At 35.5% G+C, this 21,185-nt stretch overlaps 1 protein-coding gene across 3 annotated transcripts in view; it reads left to right on the forward strand.

The window, feature by feature from the left end:
* Window positions 1-21,185, forward strand: part of LOC129441075 (voltage-gated potassium channel subunit beta-3) — a 58,381-nt gene that overhangs the window by 16,305 nt on the left and 20,891 nt on the right. For all 3 annotated transcript variants that reach the window (XM_073860933.1, XM_055200816.2, XM_055200818.2), the window contains exons 2-6: window positions 14,564-14,607; window positions 17,043-17,080; window positions 17,208-17,287; window positions 20,201-20,245; window positions 20,909-20,953. In XM_073860933.1, coding sequence (XP_073717034.1) covers window positions 14,564-14,607; window positions 17,043-17,080; window positions 17,208-17,287; window positions 20,201-20,245; window positions 20,909-20,953 — 252 coding nt within the window. The remainder of the gene's footprint in view (window positions 1-14,563; window positions 14,608-17,042; window positions 17,081-17,207; window positions 17,288-20,200; window positions 20,246-20,908; window positions 20,954-21,185) is intronic.

Raw genomic sequence — 21,185 nt, forward strand, 5'->3', positions numbered from 1 at the left:
GTCTTTAAAGGTCATATTTTACCGTCTAAGGGCTGTTATTTATAAAACATGGCTCATTGCACACTTTAGTAATTAAAGCATTTGTATACATTTTGTGTGTGTATGTATGTGTGTGTGGATGTTGTACTAGTCTAATTTCCAGACAACAACAGTTTGAGGATATTTCCCACTTCAACCTGGAAATAATGCCTGGACACACTTTAAATGTTTTAACGTTACTTAATTAAGACGTTAAGAAATATCTCAAATCTGAGTTGTCTGGAATTCAACATGACATCTGATGCATATTTGAAGCATTCTTTTGTACTAAGTGTAAACATTCTGTTTAAAACAGATTTATATCAGCCATCATATTGCTTATTAACCATAACAAAAAAAAACTGTCTTTTCACATCTGTACATCCTTAAAAAATGGCAATTTTCCTGTATTCGCTTACTGTTGTACACTAAAAACATGTAAAATATCATTATAAAATTATAAAAAAGTACAATAGTAATTTAACAGTATGTAATGACATACCTTCGTGTGGTAGTGTGATGTATTGTTGTTCCATGACCTCATTTTCAGCAATCATATTTAGTAAGACAAAAATGTATATATATATATATATATATATGAAATGTATATATAATTTGTGTATTCAACATTTGTAAAATTTTTGAAAATTGTTTGGATAGGGTAGAGACAAAAATCTCAAGAACAAGATACAAATGTTAAAAATGTCTTAATTTTTAACAATTTTTTGGGCTTTACTGTAAATGTCATTATTTTACTTTTCAAATTTTTTTTCTCCAAAAATAACCTTATAGTTTGTTTGTGCAAGTAGCTTATTACAACGTACAGTTGCGTGTTAGGAATAAGTGCCCTCTAGTGGCCAGCAGCTTTTCAAGATTGTTTGCCTTATTCGTCAGATTAGACTAATTAAATTGTATGCATTTTTAAAAGCATAAATAAACATTTATAAACGGTTTCAGCAGTAACAACATAAACAAGCGGTTTTCGTGGAAAACACGTAACTTCCGGTAAACTCCTCTAAGAAAAAAATAACAACAAAATCCGTTTAAAGTAGTTTATTAAAGCAACACCAAAGAGTTTTTTTTACCTTAAAATAACGTTTCCAAAAAGGTTTCAGTCGTTCATCCACTCGAAACAGGGTGAACAACCCTTTCACATTCGCTTTGCAGCCCTCTATCGGCCAAAAGCGCACTAAAGAAGTTTCCAACCGTCGGGTCGCGGTACTGTAGTTCGAGTGAAAACTACAAAAACTTGCTTTACAGCAGACCTTCAAACCAATCAGAGCCAGCTTTGCTGCAGTAGGCTAAATTATTTACGACAGTGGTAATGGACAATTCCGCTTCCAACCTGTAGGGGGAGCAAAGAGCAAAAACTCTTTAGTGTTGCTTTAATATAACAAGCAAAATAAACAACATGTACATTACCTAGGAAACCAAAACATTTGTTATTTTCCATGAGGTATTTGTTTAAGAGTTCAGTTTCAGCAACTAGTCAGACCATTAAACAAACCGAAACTGGAAGTAAAGTTCGGACCACACGTGTGTCCGATGAAACGGTTTATAGGTTAAAGATAAAAGTTTGGGGCATCTAACCCCACCACTACCCTATAAGCTCAACCACTTTTAACACAACACGGAAATAAAAATACACTGAAAAAAATATTTTTTAAAGGTAAGTGGTTGCAATCAATTTATTGTTACAGTATTTATTAATCTTTGTTAATGTTAGTTAATAGAAATAAAGCTTTTAATTGTTTGTTCATGTTTAGTTCACAGTGCATTAACTAACGTTAACAAGATTTTAATATAGTATTAGTAATTGTTGAAATTATAAATGCTGTATAAGTGCAGTTCATTATAAGTTCATGTTAACTAATGTTAACTAATGAACCTTAATGTAAAGTGTTACCAATTTATTTAAGCTACATTAAAACAAAAGTCTTTTGTTTTGTTTTTCAATTTTTTTGTTTGTTTAATTGAAGCTTAAATAAATTGATTGAGACCACTTACATTCAAACAATTGAGTAAATTGAATGAATAATTTTTTTTCAGTTTACAGTCACGGGTTTTTATTGCATAAATTCAGCAATAAACAACAGTATAAAAGTATTACAAACAACTTGGGTTGCAAACCTTGCGAACTGATGTATTTTTGTGGGCAAAACCTGGAAGCAAGTTAGCATTTAGCACCTCTGGTTCCATCGCCGAACTTAATGTTTTTTATGTGGTTTTGGTTAAACTTCTAAAATAGGATCCTGCTTTAACACAATGACATATGACATATTCTTTCAAATAAAACACACCAGTAAACTCCCCCCCCACTTGTGACACTTTAAAGCTTGAATGTGTCTCAAAAAGGGTGGTTGCTAACACGTTGCTACATGGGCTACCGTCTTTGTCGGGGAAGCAAAAACAATGCAACATGGGCACAATTCCCAACAAACATTCATCCACAAAGTATTTCCTTATAACTGAACATGTTTTTAAATGAGTTTAATAAAGTTTGAAATAGCTGTCGGAAGCTTGGTGGTGATAACGTTGATGTGGAAAGACGGTGGTGTAGTTCGCTTGTAGCCTAAGGTTAGCTAATATTTCAAGTAAACGCATTTAGACTTCAAAATTTATAAAAGTTGTGTTCATCTATGAAGATTATCTTGTTGGACAAAACGTGTAAGTGTAATTATCGTTTATTAAACACAGAGCTTATTTTATGTCTATGGAATAAATTAATGCGCTTTTTGTCAAGGGAACCAGCTTCCCACTTCCGGGTTGGCATACAAAAATACGTCATCCCTGCGGCACTCTATGGACAAAAAGTTGTATGGGTTAGAGGATAGATTGAACTGGAGATGTTAAAACTCACTGATATTGATTCTGCTTTATTTTTCACACATTGCACTGCAGGATTCACTGTTAGAAACCAAGTTCTCCTACTGCATAGACAAGTCACATACTGTTCTCAATATACTTACTGTGCTGCAGTAGTTGTCTGCTGTGTGTGTGTGTGTGTGTGTGTGTGTGTGTGTGTGTGTGTGTGTGTGTGTGTGTGTGTGTGTGTGTGTGTGTGTGTGTGTGTGTGTTGCAGTCTCACTAATGAAAAAAGGCCATATATGCACACACTCAAATGCAGTTTTTCATATGTAATGCATGTATACACACCCACAGGAGCACACTTACTGTGTAACAGCACTCAGAATAGCAACATAATGACAATGATAATGATGTTAATGATTCTTAATTGTCATGTTTAAATAACTGCTACTTCTTTCCTATGCATTATTAAAGAGGCTATTAGGAAACATATGCATGTAATGTTTCATCGCCTGTGAATGTGGCAGTTGTGCTTGTCATAGACAGAGGTTACACAGCAACGTCCTTTTAAATTTGCCTAAATATGCCAGATAATTATTCATACACCATATGTTAGATCAGTTTCACAAACTGTTTATGGAGGTTTGCGCACGTCACACGTTCATTTGTAGTCAATGTTTTGAATGCAGGTAAATGTAACTGTTGTGGCTGTACAAATGTAAAGATAAATTGCATTTTCATGTTTTTATTCACTTTGAGCTTGTCGTGCATTATGCAAAATTATGAAATAATATAAATAATGACCAGGCACAGAACCTAACAAACATATATTCAAATATATCTCATCCTCAGATCTACGCTATTAAGTCCCAAATTTCGAATAAAAGAGTCAAACGGCACATTTTAAGCAAGGGTTTGTATTCCGACCGTCACATTGCATTTTGGGATTGACAGCGGTGAAGAAAATAGCATCAAAGCAAAAGATCTGAGGTAAAGAGAAAAAAAAATCTGCTGAATACATTTAGACCCAGGCTCGTGACTGCTCATCCGAGGGGCGCTTATTCAAAATATGTGTTCTGAGTGTCATGTGTTTTGCTTGTGTTTTCAAAATATGTGTTCTGTGCGTGGAGCGATCCTATGTACATCACGTGTTTTGTCAAAATATGTGCCTCCTGCACACGCATCAAAATCATTGATGATAAAAGAGACGCTCACGTTCACAAAATACACGCAAGACACTCTCTTAACAGTAAACTTTCAGCCCAGTCTCACGAAATTTCGTTATATAGTCACGTATTTTTTTGTATTCTTTTTTCGTGCTATTATCACGAATTTTCGTGTTTTTTCGTGATCGTATAACGAATTCCTGTTTTCGTGTGATTATCACGTATTGGTTACTCAACTGTTTTGTCCTATTTTCTTACCATTGTCGCTTCGGTTTAGGGTTCGATTTACATAAAATGACATCCCTAACCAAACCCAACTCTAACCCTAACGCAGGCGACATATAAAAAAATTAATCAGAAAAAATAGTAAACCAATATATAAAGATTCTAATGCAAGCACCAAATCTAACCCTAAACCGAAGCGACAATGGTTTAAAATAGGAAAAAGCAGTTGAGTAACCAATACGTGATAATCACACGAAAACAGGAATTCGTTATACGATCACGAAAAAATGTGAAAATTCGTGATAATAGCATGAAAAAAGAATAAAAAAAATACGTGACTATATCACAAAACTTTGTGAGACTGGGTAGAAACTCTGATTACGAATGAGATTATGCGAGTATCTTGCAAACGTGAGCGTCTCTTTTATCACAAACACTTTAGACGCGTCTGCAGCAGGCACTTATTTTGAAAAGACACGTGATGCACATAGTTTACCTCGACGCACAGAACACATATTTTGAAATTTCAAACCACACACATGACGGGCTACATACATGTTATTACAAACTTCCCATCGAGCGCCCTCGACAAAAGAAGTCACTGGCCACCACTGTTTAGACTCATTATAATGGTTTATCTTTCATAAATTTAAGCTCATACCACATATATGCATTTTCAGCATTATTTGCGCATACGATAAACTTCCTGCTGCATCTCATCTGATTTTATTGCTGATTTGAAATATGTTATTATAAAATGCGAGTTTGGCAAGCAGTTACTCAACATCATCATAAACAGCCAGTGGTCCAGACCCGGTCGGGCTGAGAGCCAATAATAAATCGACTGGGTCAGAGAGACTGGCGTTCTGCTCCTACTCATGCTGCTTAAATAAGATTAACATTAAACCTCGAACACTTATCCAAGACAACTGAATCGTTTGGCCAACATGTCTGAATTTTAGATGATTAAAGAATACAGAGAGAGAGAGAGAGAGAAAGCTGGATAACAAGTCGTGTGTATGTTAATGCATTCTTCTATACAGAGACTATTAGAAGTAGAGATTTTTTTTGGGTTATAAGTATACACTGTGGCTTTATGACGTGATTTACATAGCAGATGTTTTTGTTTTTAGATTCAAATTTGGTTTGTGTTGTTGTATGAAGGGAATTAAAGCTTCTTGGATCTTTCCCTGCAGCAATGGCAATGTTATCTTAAAGCAACCCTGTACCCCAAAATTATGTACATAGTCACGTAAATTTGTCTTTTCCGTGACACTGACACGTTTGTCCGCCTTTTTACGTGAATGTATCACGTATTTCTGTTTATGTGTCATTGTCACGTATTTGTTACTCAACTGTTTTGTACTATTTTCAAACCATTGACGCTTCGGTTTAGGGTTAGATTTAGTGTTTGCGTTAGGATGTCATGATTTATTTTTTATGTTTTCTGATTTTAAAACCATTGTCGCCTGGCATTAGAGTTAGAGGGTTTTGGGTAACACTGAACAAAAAATTATTTATTCAATTTACTCAATTTTTTTAAGGTAAGTGGGCGCAATCAATTTATTTAAGCCACATTTAAACAAAAGTTTTTTATTTTATCTTAGCTTTCTAATTTCTTTTGTTGTTGTTTAAATGTAGCTTAAAAAAATGATTTATACCTTTTTTCATGATTTATTTTTTATGTTTTCTGATTTTTAAAACAAAAATATTACACAAGATTTACATAAAATGACACCCTTCACTGAAAAAAATGATTAATTCAATTTACTAAATTTTCTAAGGTAAGTGGTTGCAATCAATTTATTTACAAATATTATGTAATATTTTTGTTTTACAAATATTAAAATGTGTTCTTTTTGTTATGTGTTATGGGTTGAAATCCTGTAGAAACACAGAAACCTCCAGTGAGAGTCAACATCACAGTTAGTCATCCATTACTGATGTATCATTGCAGTAGCGATGCCATTATTAACTGGGTTAACCATGTGAGTAGCTGTGTTATACTGTACAAGTGTACTGACATACATGTCACTGTAAGATACACAGATCAAAATCATGAAGAGAGAGCAGTTAATGGTATGGTTCTTTAAAAAACACTGTTTACTCTTTCTTCCTTTTTTATGTAGACTAAAAATTTTGGAGCCTTTTTGGGATATCTGGATAAATAAATTAAAAGTAAAGTGGGTTTGGAACAACATCAAGTGGTCAGGTAAAATTTGAAAGATATTTTAAACCAAAGTTGAACAAAATATAGTTAAATATATAGTAAAAAATAATGCCATAAAATAGCCACAGGCATTTTGGCATTAAAAAAACAAAACAACAAACATGCATTTATTTATTTATGCAGTTATTTACAAACAATACTGTTATTAAGATATACGACTACTACATTACAAATCTTTTTATGTCAGGAGGGAGATTCAGCCCCTAATGCAAACAGGCCAAGTGTGAATGATTTCTAGCCTAGATAATACGAATGAAGGACATTTACATTTGCAGTTTCACACTCATAGTCCACTGGGTAAAACTACATTTAGCAATTCTGTATCTCTCTTTTTCTCTGGCTATGATCAGAATGAAAGACTAACATACATGTAGGGGAGAGCGGGGCACAAACTTTTGGTTTTGGCTCAATCATTAAAAAAATATTTGAGTTTGATTAATTATATTTTTACACAAGCAACACACACGTCTCTGCTAAAAAATGACTATTTGAATTTTGTTTCTATACCATTCTTGGACAATTACACCAAACATGACAGAAGTGCAAACATACCAGCTTACCCCATAGGTGGGGTTCATTGTAACAGGCAGGGGGTTTGTTGTAACACTTGCTAAAAATTAAGTTTGCAGGCAAATATTTAAATACTATTTTGTCTATAAACTTAAAGTGGATATTGTTTATATATCTGTCTATAATAAACAGGTATCTACACTATTCATCCATCATCTAACCATAGTTCAATTATAAATAGATTAGGTTGGCCATTCGTGCCGGTTCCGCCGGGCGCGTCCCGAGCATGTTTTCGGGTTCGTTCTCCGGAGGTCGCGGTGGTCGACCGCATACGTCATCAAGGTTTAATATTTTGGGTTTAATTTCAGAAAAGCAAGAATGAAACTACAATGATTGTATGTCTTAAAAGAAATAAATCTTAATTTTCGAATGTATTTTAACTGAAATGTGATGACGTATGCGGTCGAGCAACGCGACTTCCGGAGAACGAACCCGAAAACATGTTCGGGACGTGTCCGGCGGAACTGGCACAAATGGCCACCCTAAAATAGATACAAAAGTCTAAATATGTGAGAAAAAGCAGCACAATTATGACAAAAAAGTTTTATATGTGACCAAGTCAGTAATAACCATACTAAAGTCTCAAAATCAAATTCTGAGATAATGAAAATCAAAGTCTGATTTTAGCCATTCATTTCATTATGATATCAATCTTTGACGTGACCTTATTCAATCAATATTAAAGATATGAACAAAAATACATTTTGACACACAATTTTTGATAAGACAGGCACATTTATTTTGTTGGCAGCCAGCAATCATTCGTGTGTAGCCTATTTAAACAACGACAAGAATTACGCCAACGTTAGCATTAGCTGTCATATCGTGCAGCGTTACACTGCGTTACAATTAACCCCGCTGGGTCAAAATATGGATTCAAGCCAACCAAAAAGTTGCTAAGAGCTGCAGACATATTTCAAAATGATGTTTTAGTCAACAAGACCCTGATTAATATGACATAGCATTGGATTTGTTATCTTACACACCCAACTCAGAAACCGAAAAAAAAACATATGATGAAAAAAATTACTTACATTCCACCAAAACACTCTTTCATCAATAACGCTATGGAAAAATATTATACCTTTACATAAATTAGTGCTAGACCATCTTTTGGCAGCGTAAAATCAATACCAGAAAAACAAATCGCTCAACTCTGTGCAACAATGTAATCGGTCCATGTTACAATTAACCCTGCATTAGTTTGTGCCCCGCGCACCCCTACTGCTTACTGCATACTGCATACTGTAAAAAGCATGAGACTTGAGCAAAAGTCTTCATTTAATATGACTGCTGAGTAGGATATTAAAGAGATCATAACAGAGATATTTCTTCAATTTTATGAGTTCACCTGTTCATAAAATGTTTGAGTATAATAAAGGGAAGCAGATTTGGTTTTGCTGTCTGAGATAGAGGATTTGAGCTCTAAACACCCTGCTGGGACACTTAGTAATAAAGTTAGTAAGAAATGAGTCGAAATCAAAGTACTGAGTCGGGATGCTGGAGGATTTGTCATGGTTGTTGGGTAAACAGCTGTTGTAAAGTCTTTCCTTTAGGCGACAGTAGAAAAGCTTTTCTTAGACCTTTATTTTGTACTCATTTTGAAAACCGCAACTTAATGTGCCTCAAAAGATATAACACTGTCCAGCCTGATCTCACAGGAATTTGTTTGTAATTTTGAGGTTGTTATATTGTATCAATTTGTACAATGTAAATCATATAATATTATTACAAAAAAGCTATAATTAAGCTCTACCCCAAACATCACAGTGTAAAAGCCAGCCTGATCTCACAAGAATCTGTACATATTTCACGGGTTGGCTTATTTGTAGTAATTTGTACAAAGTGAGTCGCACAAAAATACTCTCTTTCTGGTGTAATAATCAAGGACTGTGCTGCCGTAACATGGCTGCAGGAGGCGCAATAATATTACGCAGTAGCCGAAAATAGTCCCCTTAGTAATCTTTCAATAGCGGGGGACTATTTTCAGGCACTACGTAATAATATTGCGCCTCCTTGATTCAAGTCCTTGATTATTTCACCAGAATGAGAGTTTAGTTCCTAGCCATATCTGCCTTGAAAATCGCAACTTTTGCTTCCATTGGTCTTAGTACATGATGTCACTACAGAAGAGTCAAGTTTTAAATAGGAAAAATATCGAAACTCTTTGGTTATTTTTAGCCGCGATGCTAATGGTCGTATCAAATTCAATGGATTGATCTAAGCTATGCTAAAAGTGGTAGCGTCAGACCCCAAGATCAGCTGAATGGATTCCAAAACTGTAAAAATCAAATGTTTAACTCTAGGGGAGCTGAAAAACTAGCATATTTCCCAAAAAAGTGGAGTGTCCCTTTAATACAGATTAGCTACGTTGTAAAATACATTGCATTGTGTTAGGAAAAGACGAATGAAATAATACGAAAAATCATATGCATTAGCCAGCTTGTAAAATACATATGAATTGCCACGAGATTGCATTGGCAAAAGCAGATCGTACTAAAACAGAGGAATGAGATTGTACGCAATCATACGAATAAGCTAGCTTGTAAATTACATACTAATTGCCGTGAGATTGCATTGGCAAAAGCATGCAGATTGCACTTAAAGGTGCCACAGAATGCATTGAATTAATGTGTTAAAGAATAGTCTACTCATTTATATAGCATATAGCATTAATTAGCATGTAGCGCTAACTGAGCAGTCACAACTTTGTTTTTAGCATTTTAACAACATTGTAATTAAAGGCGGAGTCCACGATGTTTGAAAGCCAATGTTGATATTTGAAATCACCTAAACAAACACACCCCTACCCCAATAGAATCTGGACCTTCTGTTGATAGACCCGCCCCACACATACGCAACCCAGGCAACGATGACGGTTAGTAGACACGCTCCTTACAAAAAAAAAGACACGCTCCTTACTGCTGATTGGCTATAAGTGTGTTTTGGTAGTCGGCCCGTCTCCTTTTCCAAAGAGTTTTTCAAACATCGTGGACTCCGCCTTTAATCTAATGTGTAATTTAATGTTAGGGGTGTACATCTTGACTGTCACGTCGCAGTCGGTGTTATGTTGAGATTGGCCTGTTCTTATGTTGAGATTGGCCTGTCTTTTGCATGCACAAGGTTTACATAAAAATAAGGAAACAAATGCATTTGAAGCTCACGATATGCCATTACCATGTACAGAGCTCTTATTTTTCATCTATTCCTAGGTAAATACAGTTTTTTATTCTATGGCACCTTTAAACAGACGAATGAGATGAGAGTATAAAATTAGCCACCTCATAATTTAGTTACTAATTACTGTCAGACTGTGTCACATTGTCACGTGTTTAAATATGTGTAATTGTATAAATATAGGCATGATGTCAATCTTGTTATTATTTCAGCTTAATTCGTAAGACTAATAAAATGAAAGGTCAAGTCAAAGGTTGCATTGCATTGTGGTATCCAGTAATGCATATGACTCAGCTCATCTGGTTACTCCCACCCCAAGGGGGACTCGAACCGGCGTTCGGTCCCTCATGGGAGTTGGACGCTCTATTAAGGAGGCTAAAGGCCATGACCTCTAGCATCTGTCGCACCTCTTAAGGTGGAGTGAGGTTAAGCAGCAGCTCTCACTCACTAGCTGGTCTCAGATACACATGCATACAGAAAATTTGCAAAGTATACCTGCTGCAAGAATAGTACTGTACATAAATAGTATTAGTATGATCGATTACCACTTCAAACATAACTCTCGCACCTCCCTGCTGTTTTTTTACTCTCTCAGCAGGTGCAGTAATTGTCTATACAAACTCATTATAAAGTACATTAATCAGAATGGCCTTTTAACAGCCCGCAGACAGACACACTGTAGAGAAATATGCGCTGATATCGGCCATCATTTTGTGCTCTCTCGCTATTCAGTATTGTTCTTTCTTCACGTTTCCCTCTTTGTTCTTCTGTTTGTTTTCTCAATTTTTTCTGTGGTTGTCATTATTTCGCTCTGGTTCTATATCTGTCTTGAATCAAATTTCCACATCTCTCTCTCTCTCTCTCTCTTTCTCTCTCTTTCTCTCCCTTTCTCTGTCTCTCTCTCTCTCCACCCTGTTGTGGTGCACTGCAGTATTCTGAGAGCGGTGTCTCTGGATGGTGTTGTGCTCTGCATTTCTGATATTTTTTTAATCTGTGCTGATCATATATTTATCTCAAACTGCATTATGATAGAAAACTGATCAGTATCACTATCATTATCGTTATCATTATCTGCATAGCTATAGTGAGGATCATTATACCAGATACTAGAGCTCTGTTCCAAAACCCAGTGAGCTCCCTACATAGGGTGCTGCTTACTAAGGCAACATGCTGACTGTCATTGAAAGGGATAGTGCACTGAAAATGAAAAAAAACATCATTTACTCACCTTCAAGTTGTTTCAAACCTGTATACATTTTATTGTTTTGCCAAATACAAATAAATATTTTTGAAGAATGTTTGATCTGGGGCACCATTGACTTACATAGTAGGAAAAAATTATACTATGAAAGTGAATGGTGCCCCAGATCTGTTAGGTTATTAACATTTTTCAAAATATCCTCTTTTGTAGTCAGCAAAACAAAGACATTTATACAAGTTTGAAACAACTTGACGGTAAATAAATTATGACAGAATTAAAATTTTTGGTGAACGATCCCTTGAACTTCAGCAAGTATCTGATTTTGAATATTCTACATAGACATCAAATCTGTGTGTTACACAACACGGGAAACTCACAACTGATTCTAATACAATTTTAGGTTAGTGTTGCCAAGGTAACAGCCTGATGCTGAAATAAAGCACACAAATATTTGGTTATGTTTAGCAATATATGATTATATTTATATTTCTGTCACCTCATCTGAGATTTTCGATTTGTTTTCGTTGATCTACTACGCATTCTGGGATTGCCATCTCTATGCCATTTTATGCTGCGTTCACACCAGCGTCAGAGGCGTCAAGCGCGAGAAATTTCAATTTTAAGACGCGTTGACGCGCGTCTGGAGGTCTTGCGGCGCAAATGAGGCGTTTAGCGCGGCGTGGTTGGTATACGCAATTCCACCTCATTCGCACATGTAGTTCGCGTGAATGGCGCAAATTGAGCTTTGCCGCGAGAAACGCGCGAGGTAAAACAATATGAACTTGGGAGGAAAAGCGTGCAGCGTTAACCAATCAGGAGCTTGCTCTAGTAGTGACGTGATTACAGAAAGTGAGCAGAGTCGCAGAAGCCCCTCACATGACGCGAATTTCCGCGTGAATGTCTCGATGACTAGAATTTAACACGCGGCTTTCACGCGCGAATGAAGCGAGTAAACTCAAAATGTTCAATCAGCAAACTATACGCGGTTGACACAAATTTCACGCCTCAAACGCGGCTGGTGTAAACCCAGGGTTATAATTCAGTTTAAACAAAGAACCTGGAGGCAACATCGTTAAATTATAATAAATGATTCCACTGTAGGCAGCTCACTAGGTTTCGATGTGTGTTCCCTGCAGTAATGGCGATATTTTAAGGTTGCTCATATTGCATCGTACTCACTTATTTACAATACCCCAGGTAATGACGAATTTGTCGAAACATTTCTTTGCGGAAATAAAAATGAAGATTTCAGATGCAAAAGCAGCTTAACGCCACCTCCATCAGAAATGAGATAATGATTGTAACTGAATGCTCTCTACAGGTACTTTACATCATCATCAAATACTTTCGAGTCAAATCCCACCATCAGGCCATTCGGAAATACAAGTTTTAGCAGCCTGATCTCACAAGAATTCGCAAATATTTGAAGAGTTGGTTAATTCATATGAAATCGTACAAAGTTAATCGCGCAAAAACGCACAGGGTCAAGGCAAATCGTACGAAAATGTACGAATACGGTCGTACAAATTAATATGAATTAGCCACCTCGTGAAATACGTACGAATTGTAATGAGATAGCATTGGTTTTTAGGCAAAATCCATTAAGAGTCTGATAAAAAAGCCCATTAACAGGAAATCATGCCACTTAGCGGGTTTTGCATCTGAACTCTTCAAATATAAAAGATAAGACAAATTGTTTAAATACAGTTAATATAGAGCTATAAAATAAAAAATAACCAATAATAAAACAATACACAGTACAATGAATCATGGATTTGTATTGCAAGGAAACTTGTAAACATTAAGCAGCAATATTCATGTTGAGCTTTGGAGCAGCATCTTATTGATTCATATGAGTACACAATTCAGAGCTGTAATGCAGTGTATTGCAAAAGATTAAAATGAAAGATGACTGAGAAAGTGAAGAAAATATTTGTGTGTCAGCAAGGATGAGCTTTGCTTTGCTCTCTCTCGCTCGCTCTCTCTTTCTCTATGATATATAGATTTTTGCTCTGCTTTTTTAGATAACATTAATGATTCATGGCAGTAATTTAACAAATCTTCATGGTTTTGGCTCGTAATACGTCTATGTCAGTGTAATGAGTAGCCCGTTCCACATCTTCACACATCGCACACACATACCGGACACAAACAAATGCACAGTTGCATGGCTAAAAATAGACCGGCTGGGCACACAGAAATAGATGTGGAGAAGAAACAGCGCGGCAAAGCTTCACAGATCTAAAGATGCTGACAATCCACCTCATTGTGTTGGGCACATACAGTAAGCAGTCGTTCGGATGAGAGTCTGTAAACCTTCTTTATAAATCTTTTTGGCTTTTAACACATTTTTAGCCTAAAGTTTAGGTTAGAAGTGATGATGGAGTCACTTCCATAAATGTAGAACATATTATAAACCATTCAGGGTACCTTGGCAACCACATACAGTAGCAACACCCTAGCAACCGTATCGCATACTCTGCTAACCCTCAACATCAGAGCATCACGGTGATGACGAGTCATTATTTGTGTCTTTTATCATATTGCTGCTCTGCTTGTTTCAAGACAATAAAGCTCTTAAATACGCCCGTGAGTGAAATAACTGTAACACACATCCAATTATTGCTGCTTCAGTGTCTTGTTGGTTCGTGGATGAAGCTGAAATGGGATTCAGTGGATTACTTGGACTTGATGACCTGGGTTGATGTTTTAGCGGGGTATCAGATAGCTGTTTTTACTTAAAGTGAATAAATGTAGGAGTTGGTACAACACGGGCATGATGTGCTGCCAGTCAGTGGTGAGCGATGTGGGCAAAAAGCTACTTAGTGCGCGATGAGTCATCAAGATTTTTGATCTGTTTTCCTCTAAGAGAAAAAATGCGTATGCCTACTATAAGTTAATTTTGTTAACATGCGAGTGCAGTCGTATATTGATTAACTTAAATCTTACAGACGTGAACTAAAAGCTCCTGTAAAAATCAATCATTTTAATTTAATGAGGTTATTAAACTGATTAAAGTGAGAGCTTTAGCTCGGTTTGGTGGCACCGGTGACAATTAGGATGAATGACTGTGCGGTTGAACAGAGCAGAACAAATATAATATATAGAGTATTGTTGTCAGTAAATATGAAAAAAATTCACTGTACTTTCTTTCTATCTCTTTCTCAGAAACCTTGGGAAATCAGGTTTGCGTGTTTCCTGCTTGGGTCTCGGTGAGTAATTCGATCATCTCTGTCTTATATTACCAGAGGATTACATTAATGCTCAAATATTTCATAGCTCACCTGATGGAAGTTCTCGGTTATGTTTCATTTTCTATAAGCTTTATCTCAGATCTTTCTCCTGCAATTTCCTGGAAGGAATACAAATGGAAACACAACTATATTGTTGACTTACTGTATAGAGCTATAAAATGAATACAAAAACAAAAAAATTGTCCAGCTGTCACTGGAATGGTACCCTTACAAGTAAAGAGTTCATATTATTAGTACTTAAATGTAGTACATATTGATACCAAATGCATTCATATCTATACCAAAATGGTACATATTAAGAGCTTTTTAAAGGGTACTAAGTGCCCCAATGAGAGCTAGGGAGCATGTTTAGACCATTTTTCATCAGATAATGATTTAGTCTTGACATAGAATTGACATTGCAGATCATTGATATCGGCTTTGCCAGCGATTTATTGACTAAAGTAACATTCATTATACATACATACACAATAGAATTGTAAACTGTATTAACGTATTAAGTTTTTAAATTATTAAGTTAAAGTTAATTTGGCGGAAAAGTTGTTCTATTTTTACCTGATGAAAGACGTTGTTCAATGGCTGACTGTGTGTTGCCAACATTGCCACCTGCAGGCCATGAACATATACTGTATCAGGGTTGCCAAGTCCTTTTTGGGCTACTTTAAAACTGTTGTTTGACGGGTTGAAGCGACACAATAAACTGATATTTAGCCCCGGGAATGTGAATTTTAGCAGATGAACTCAAAAACGCAGATTTTACCCACAGAGCGTGATTTTTACAGGTTAACCTTATCTGAAACGCCATTGTGATAGGGATAGTCTTAAGTATAGCAAGTGGGCGGGTTTTGTTGTGAAAACTTGGCAACCCTGGACTGTTTTACAACTCGATAGATAATGGCGAGCTTCATAGTTCATTTTAACAGAATTAATCACGCGTAAAATAATTGCTAATCGCTAACAGCCGGAATGTGTGTGATAGAAAACAAATTAGAAGTAATAATGAAAACGATAAAATTTGTAAACTGAAATTTAACAATCGTCAAAAGATCAGGTTCTTTTGACAAAATTGACCCCAAAGCTACTTTGACATGTCTGAAAAATATGGTAATTGTATTTTTAAATACCTCCTTTTTGACTTATCCTTGATACTTTTTGACTTGAAGTTACTTTTAGTCACATTGGATAAAAGTGGATAAAAACTGGTAAAACTGTTCTCAAATAAAATAAATCTTATATTTCCATTACTACTTTAATTTTTTTACTAAATATACCATAAATATGTGCTACAAAATATAAATTTTCATAAAAAAATAAAAATTTATGTATATAAAAAATAAGTTTTTCCTACAATTTTATTTTAAATTTGAAGTTATTAAACTATTTAAGGTCAATTTGACCCCAACATTAAAGGTCCTGTTCTTTCTGTGTTTTTGAAGCTATGATTGTGTTTACAGTGCGCAAAATAAGATTTGTTCATGTTTCACCTGTAAAAAAACACTGTATTTTTCACACAATTTAGTTATCTGTATAGACCCTTTTACAGCACACAATGATGACGTGGCAGCGTATGCGCGCACATTTAGGCAACGGAAGTATGGCAAGAATTAGCAGTGAAGCAACACAGACAGAGAAAGTTATTTTAAAAAGTTGATTTATCAACTTTTTCAACACAGCTACCAGATCCGTGTACTATAGTGGAGTGGAAAGAAGACGTTAGCAGATGGCAAAAAATAAAGTTGCCAGATACATATATACGTATATTATATTAGTGCAACTAAACACAACAACCAGACATTTTGATGCTGGGAAACCGTTTTAATAAACTTTATGAGTTGCTAAAACGTTAGAACCAATGGGGAATAACACCACTTCTGTTGCCTAAATACGCGCGCAGGCTATTAGCTGTAAAATGGTCTATAGCGCTGTTTTCACTGTCCTCAAAACGGGCTGATGTCTTCCTTGTTCTATGAAGTCCCTCCTTCAGAAATACATATCGAGTTCTGATTGTGTAGTTTGTTTAGTGTGTTGTGATTCGATAGCAGCTTATCTTGCTGTTAGCTTAGCTGGCGACTGACGTATTCCTGTGGGCGGAGTTTAGTCAAAATCTGTTCTACTGACATCATTAAAGCAGGAAGTAGAGGGCTGTAGTCCAAACCGGCCGTTCGCTGTAGAATTCTGTTAAAGAAAATATATCGGCACTGAACTTTGAGCTTTATCATTTTACAGGTATTATTTATGCTATTATAGCAACATTACCCACTAACTAGGGTTTAAAAAATGGGATCAGAAAGAACGTGACCTTTAAAAAAAATTCTTGCTAAAATTTGAACATAACAGCAGGGTGAAGCATCTTTATCTATAAAAGTGTTTTTACCACCTTTTTTTGTTTACAGGCACCTGGGTGACATTTGGCTCTCAGATCTCTGATGAGGTGAACTGATGATCACGATTAATTTGACATTGTTGCGTCACATAATGGCTTCTTTCTCTGTCATTTCACAATGAAGATCTCAGCTGTCATCTTATGCATGTGTGTTTTTTGTGTATGCTTGTTTCAGATGGCAGAGAGTTTAATGACGATAGCCTATGAGAATGGAGTGAATCTGTTTGACACAGCAGAAGTATACGCTTCAGGCAGGTAAGAATCCCATCTCTTGTACTTTATTTCTGTTGTTTAGGATCTTCTGCCCATCTACAGCACGACAAGTCCCAGCAAACATTTGGACGTCCGATTATCGTTGAAAATACGTCCCTCCGTCACGTCCCGTCATGGTTGAAAAATAGTTCCAAAATGAAAATCCAACCAACGTCTTTGACGTCATCTGACCGTGAATCACAAGTCTTTTCTGCATGGTCCGTGCACGTCTAAAAATGTCCGCTTCTGGACGTTAAAGGTGCAGTGTGTAATTTTTAGAAGGATCTCTTGACAGACATGCAAAATAATATACAAAACTATATTATCAGTGGTGTATAAAGACCTTTCATAATGAACCGTTATGTGTTTATTACCTTAGAACGAGACCTTTTTATCTACATACACTGAGGGTCCCCTTACGTGGAAGTCCCCATTTTGTAAAACCATGTTTCTACAAAAGCTCTTAACGGACAAACTTTTTTTACTAAGTTGTCTCCGACGATGACATGTTTGTCTGGTGGTGGCTACCGCTGCTTCTCTATGCGTTTCAAAAGCGAGGGGTGAGCAGTGGACTGAGCCGTTGGTTGCAATTCGCAATTTCACCACTAGATGCCGCTAAAATTTACACACTGCATCTTTAATACATAAAACCCGTACATTTTTAATACACGCAACCTCAGACAAATATAGACATATACAAATGTATACAAGCATATGGGTGATTCTCACGAAAACTTGGTTTTAAAAATGTCAAGCATGAAAATGTAAAAATTGCTTCAATTTACTTTTTTTCCCACCAGACATTGAAAAACAAAGTCTGGAGTAAATGGGAACATTAATTTAAAAACTTTTACTTATCATTTAACACTTTTTGTAACATAATTTAAAAAATTAGTCCTAAAAAATCTCATTACCGCAACAGTCAGAAAACATCAACACTGACATATTTTCAAAATGACATGACAAACCTGAAAGAACATAATTTGGAGATTCTGCACATGCATTTAAAATCAAAGTATTATGCTTCTATTAATTAAATTAACATTTAATAAGCATATGTTGCGGAAATGATAATCAAAATTTTGTGTAAGCATTCTGACAAGACAATATTTTAAATTAACTGTAAAAAAATTATCTTACCTGGTAGCCATCTTGAAGTAACTGGTCCATGTGCTTGGTCACTCAAAATCTAACTTTATTAAAATTCTGTATGTGTGCTTAAACTGTTCTCAAAAAGTGTTGCGGAGGATGAGAACATCAGACATGGACACATCATTTTCCTAATTTTTCTTCTTTATTATTATACATGAATATTCAGTAAATATTTTTTCTGTCATCTAAAGTAGTCTAGCAAAACATCCATTTATTTTTTTTCTTAATATTTTTGTGTTAATTTGATTAAATTACAACATAACGCATGTTCAAACACAGCCGGACACATTGCGGTAATGAGAATTTCAGCAGAAAATGAGATAAAAATTTACAATTATAAATTCTTATGTTGAAATCACACATTGTACAAGGTAGAACACAGTATTGTGTTAATTCTGATGCTTTTTAATGTTACTTTATTACACATTTTAAAGCTAAAATCATTAGTGCCGTGGTGTTTCAATGGTTTCGTGAGAATCACCCGTATATAAATGCATTTTAGTTTGCATTTAGTTTATTAATTTTGGACGGGGAGACGACGTTCATTTCGGAGCAATAATACAACATTTGTGCCGTCCTGCGGCGACCCCTTTTGGCCGGGGGAGACAACCTTGCCGTCCGACCCCTGTTTGCTGGGTAGCTTAAGATCTGGGTGGCCTATTAATAATCACTATTGTTAAATAATAGGTTGCCAGTTGCCACAAGCCTCTACAATTTTCTTTCTTTCATAAAACACAAAATACAAAGGCTTTCAGACAATAACTAAATAACAAAAATTTTACATTTTGTAGCTGTAAAAACATAATAATGCTAAGAAATACGTCTACATTGTATATGCGTCAGCAGCATTTATTTAAACGTACAAAAATATTTTTGTGTTAATTCGTAACAGTATTAATACATAACGTATTAATACATAGCAGTATTAACTGTGAGACCCTAGCTAAACATGAAAAAAGTGAAGTCATCTCAATAAAAGGTCACAATTAATGTGACTTAATGACAACATGAATAAGTTTGAGCATCAGATGAAGACATCCCAAGAGCTCAGATCAGTCTGATTTCAGCCGATATGTCTGTCATAGCTGTCTTCATTAATGTCTTCAGTGAGACGGGGCTTGTTGTAATTCGAGATGAGCGATAACTTCACTCATGCCATTGTTTGCCCCCTACAGGGTATTTATTTTCATTCTGTTGCCCTTCTCTTATGCTGCGCTCTCAAATATCTCTCTCCTCGTTTTACTCGCATTAAACGTGTTGCAATCTAAGTGAGGTTTGCTGAAAAAACTAACAATGGGGTCTTTTACTTTTTCAATAAGTGGTCAGTGAAATGAGGTGCTTAAGATCTTCTGGAAATCCCTTCTAATCCTCTAATTACCCAGAAGAGTATATAAGCATCCACTTGCTGTCAATCATTGCAGCATCCCTCAACCTCCTTAACCTTTTAATGATTATTAACTGTTACCGTTGAAAGGCACTTTATAATGTTTATCTGTGTTAACAACAGCTCAGCACAAAATTGTATACGTCTTCTCAGAATCACACCTTGCACGAGTTACAGTTCTGCTCTTTTGCAAACTTGACCATGGTCTTAATTTTATTGTTGTGGAACTGTTATTGACTAAAATTAAACATTCATTGAGGTGTGGATTCATTTTATTTCGACTTTACAGATATAACTGGACAGAAATATAGAGATGTTAATTAACACAATGACTTTTGTACTAATTAAATAAACTGATTTTATGTCTTTATGTCCCGTAGGGCTGAAATCACTCTGGGGAACATAATTAAAAAGAAAGGCTGGAGGTGACCTGTTTTTATTCTAATGTCTCACTTTATGAGAAATCAATTTTAATATATGAAGGAATAATTCAGCTGCCTATACATTTCCCTTTTTTTCAGTCTGATGAATGATTGCACATGCAATAGTAGTTATTTAGTCGTTTTTTCTTTATTAACATTAACAGTAGGCCTATTCACTATATGGGGGTTACATTCAGTAGTGCAGGGGCTCTCAGAGTTCTCAATGCTTAGCAAGGGGTCTGTCAAATAATTTGTTATAAATTATATAATTGTGTTGTATTATTAAGAAGGATATATTTGCATACAGGAGCCATCCAAGAGCCATGTCAGTCTTGCTACTGTTAATTTTATGAAAGCTTTTAAGATAATTGAAATGTCCAAATGTCATTTGAACAAAACAACCCTACTAAAAACGTAAATTGAATTAACATGATTTAGGAGAAAATGTGTCTTTGTTTATCACTATGGAAAAATGCACAATCATGCTTTAAGGAAAGAGTATGCTTACTAACTGTTAGAATTTTAAGGGGGTCCTTGGATATTTTTCTCCCCTGTAAGGGGTCCCTGGCCACAAAAAAGTAAAAAAAAAATCCTTGCAGTAGTATAAAACAGGATCAAACTTGTCCTCTGTATAATAACCAATCTTTCTCAAAATATGTGTTTCAGACGGTCCAGTTACGTTGTAACGACTAAGATCTACTGGGGTGGACAGTGAGTATGCAGTAATAATGTGCAATACATTCAGACAAACACAATGAATCTGTCAGTGTCAAAAGAAACTATTTGTGTTACAATAAAATTACATATTTAAATCTACAGTTGTGGAGAAAAGTAAATATGGTAAATATGAGCAAAGAAAGCTGAGAAAATAAATCCACAATGTTTCTCCTTTTGAGCTTCAATAAAAAAATGTATTGATGAAAAATATTTAAAAATGTGGGGA

This window comes from Misgurnus anguillicaudatus, chromosome 22 (genome assembly GCF_027580225.2).
Source record: "Misgurnus anguillicaudatus chromosome 22, ASM2758022v2, whole genome shotgun sequence".
NCBI lineage: Eukaryota > Metazoa > Chordata > Actinopteri > Cypriniformes > Cobitidae > Misgurnus > Misgurnus anguillicaudatus.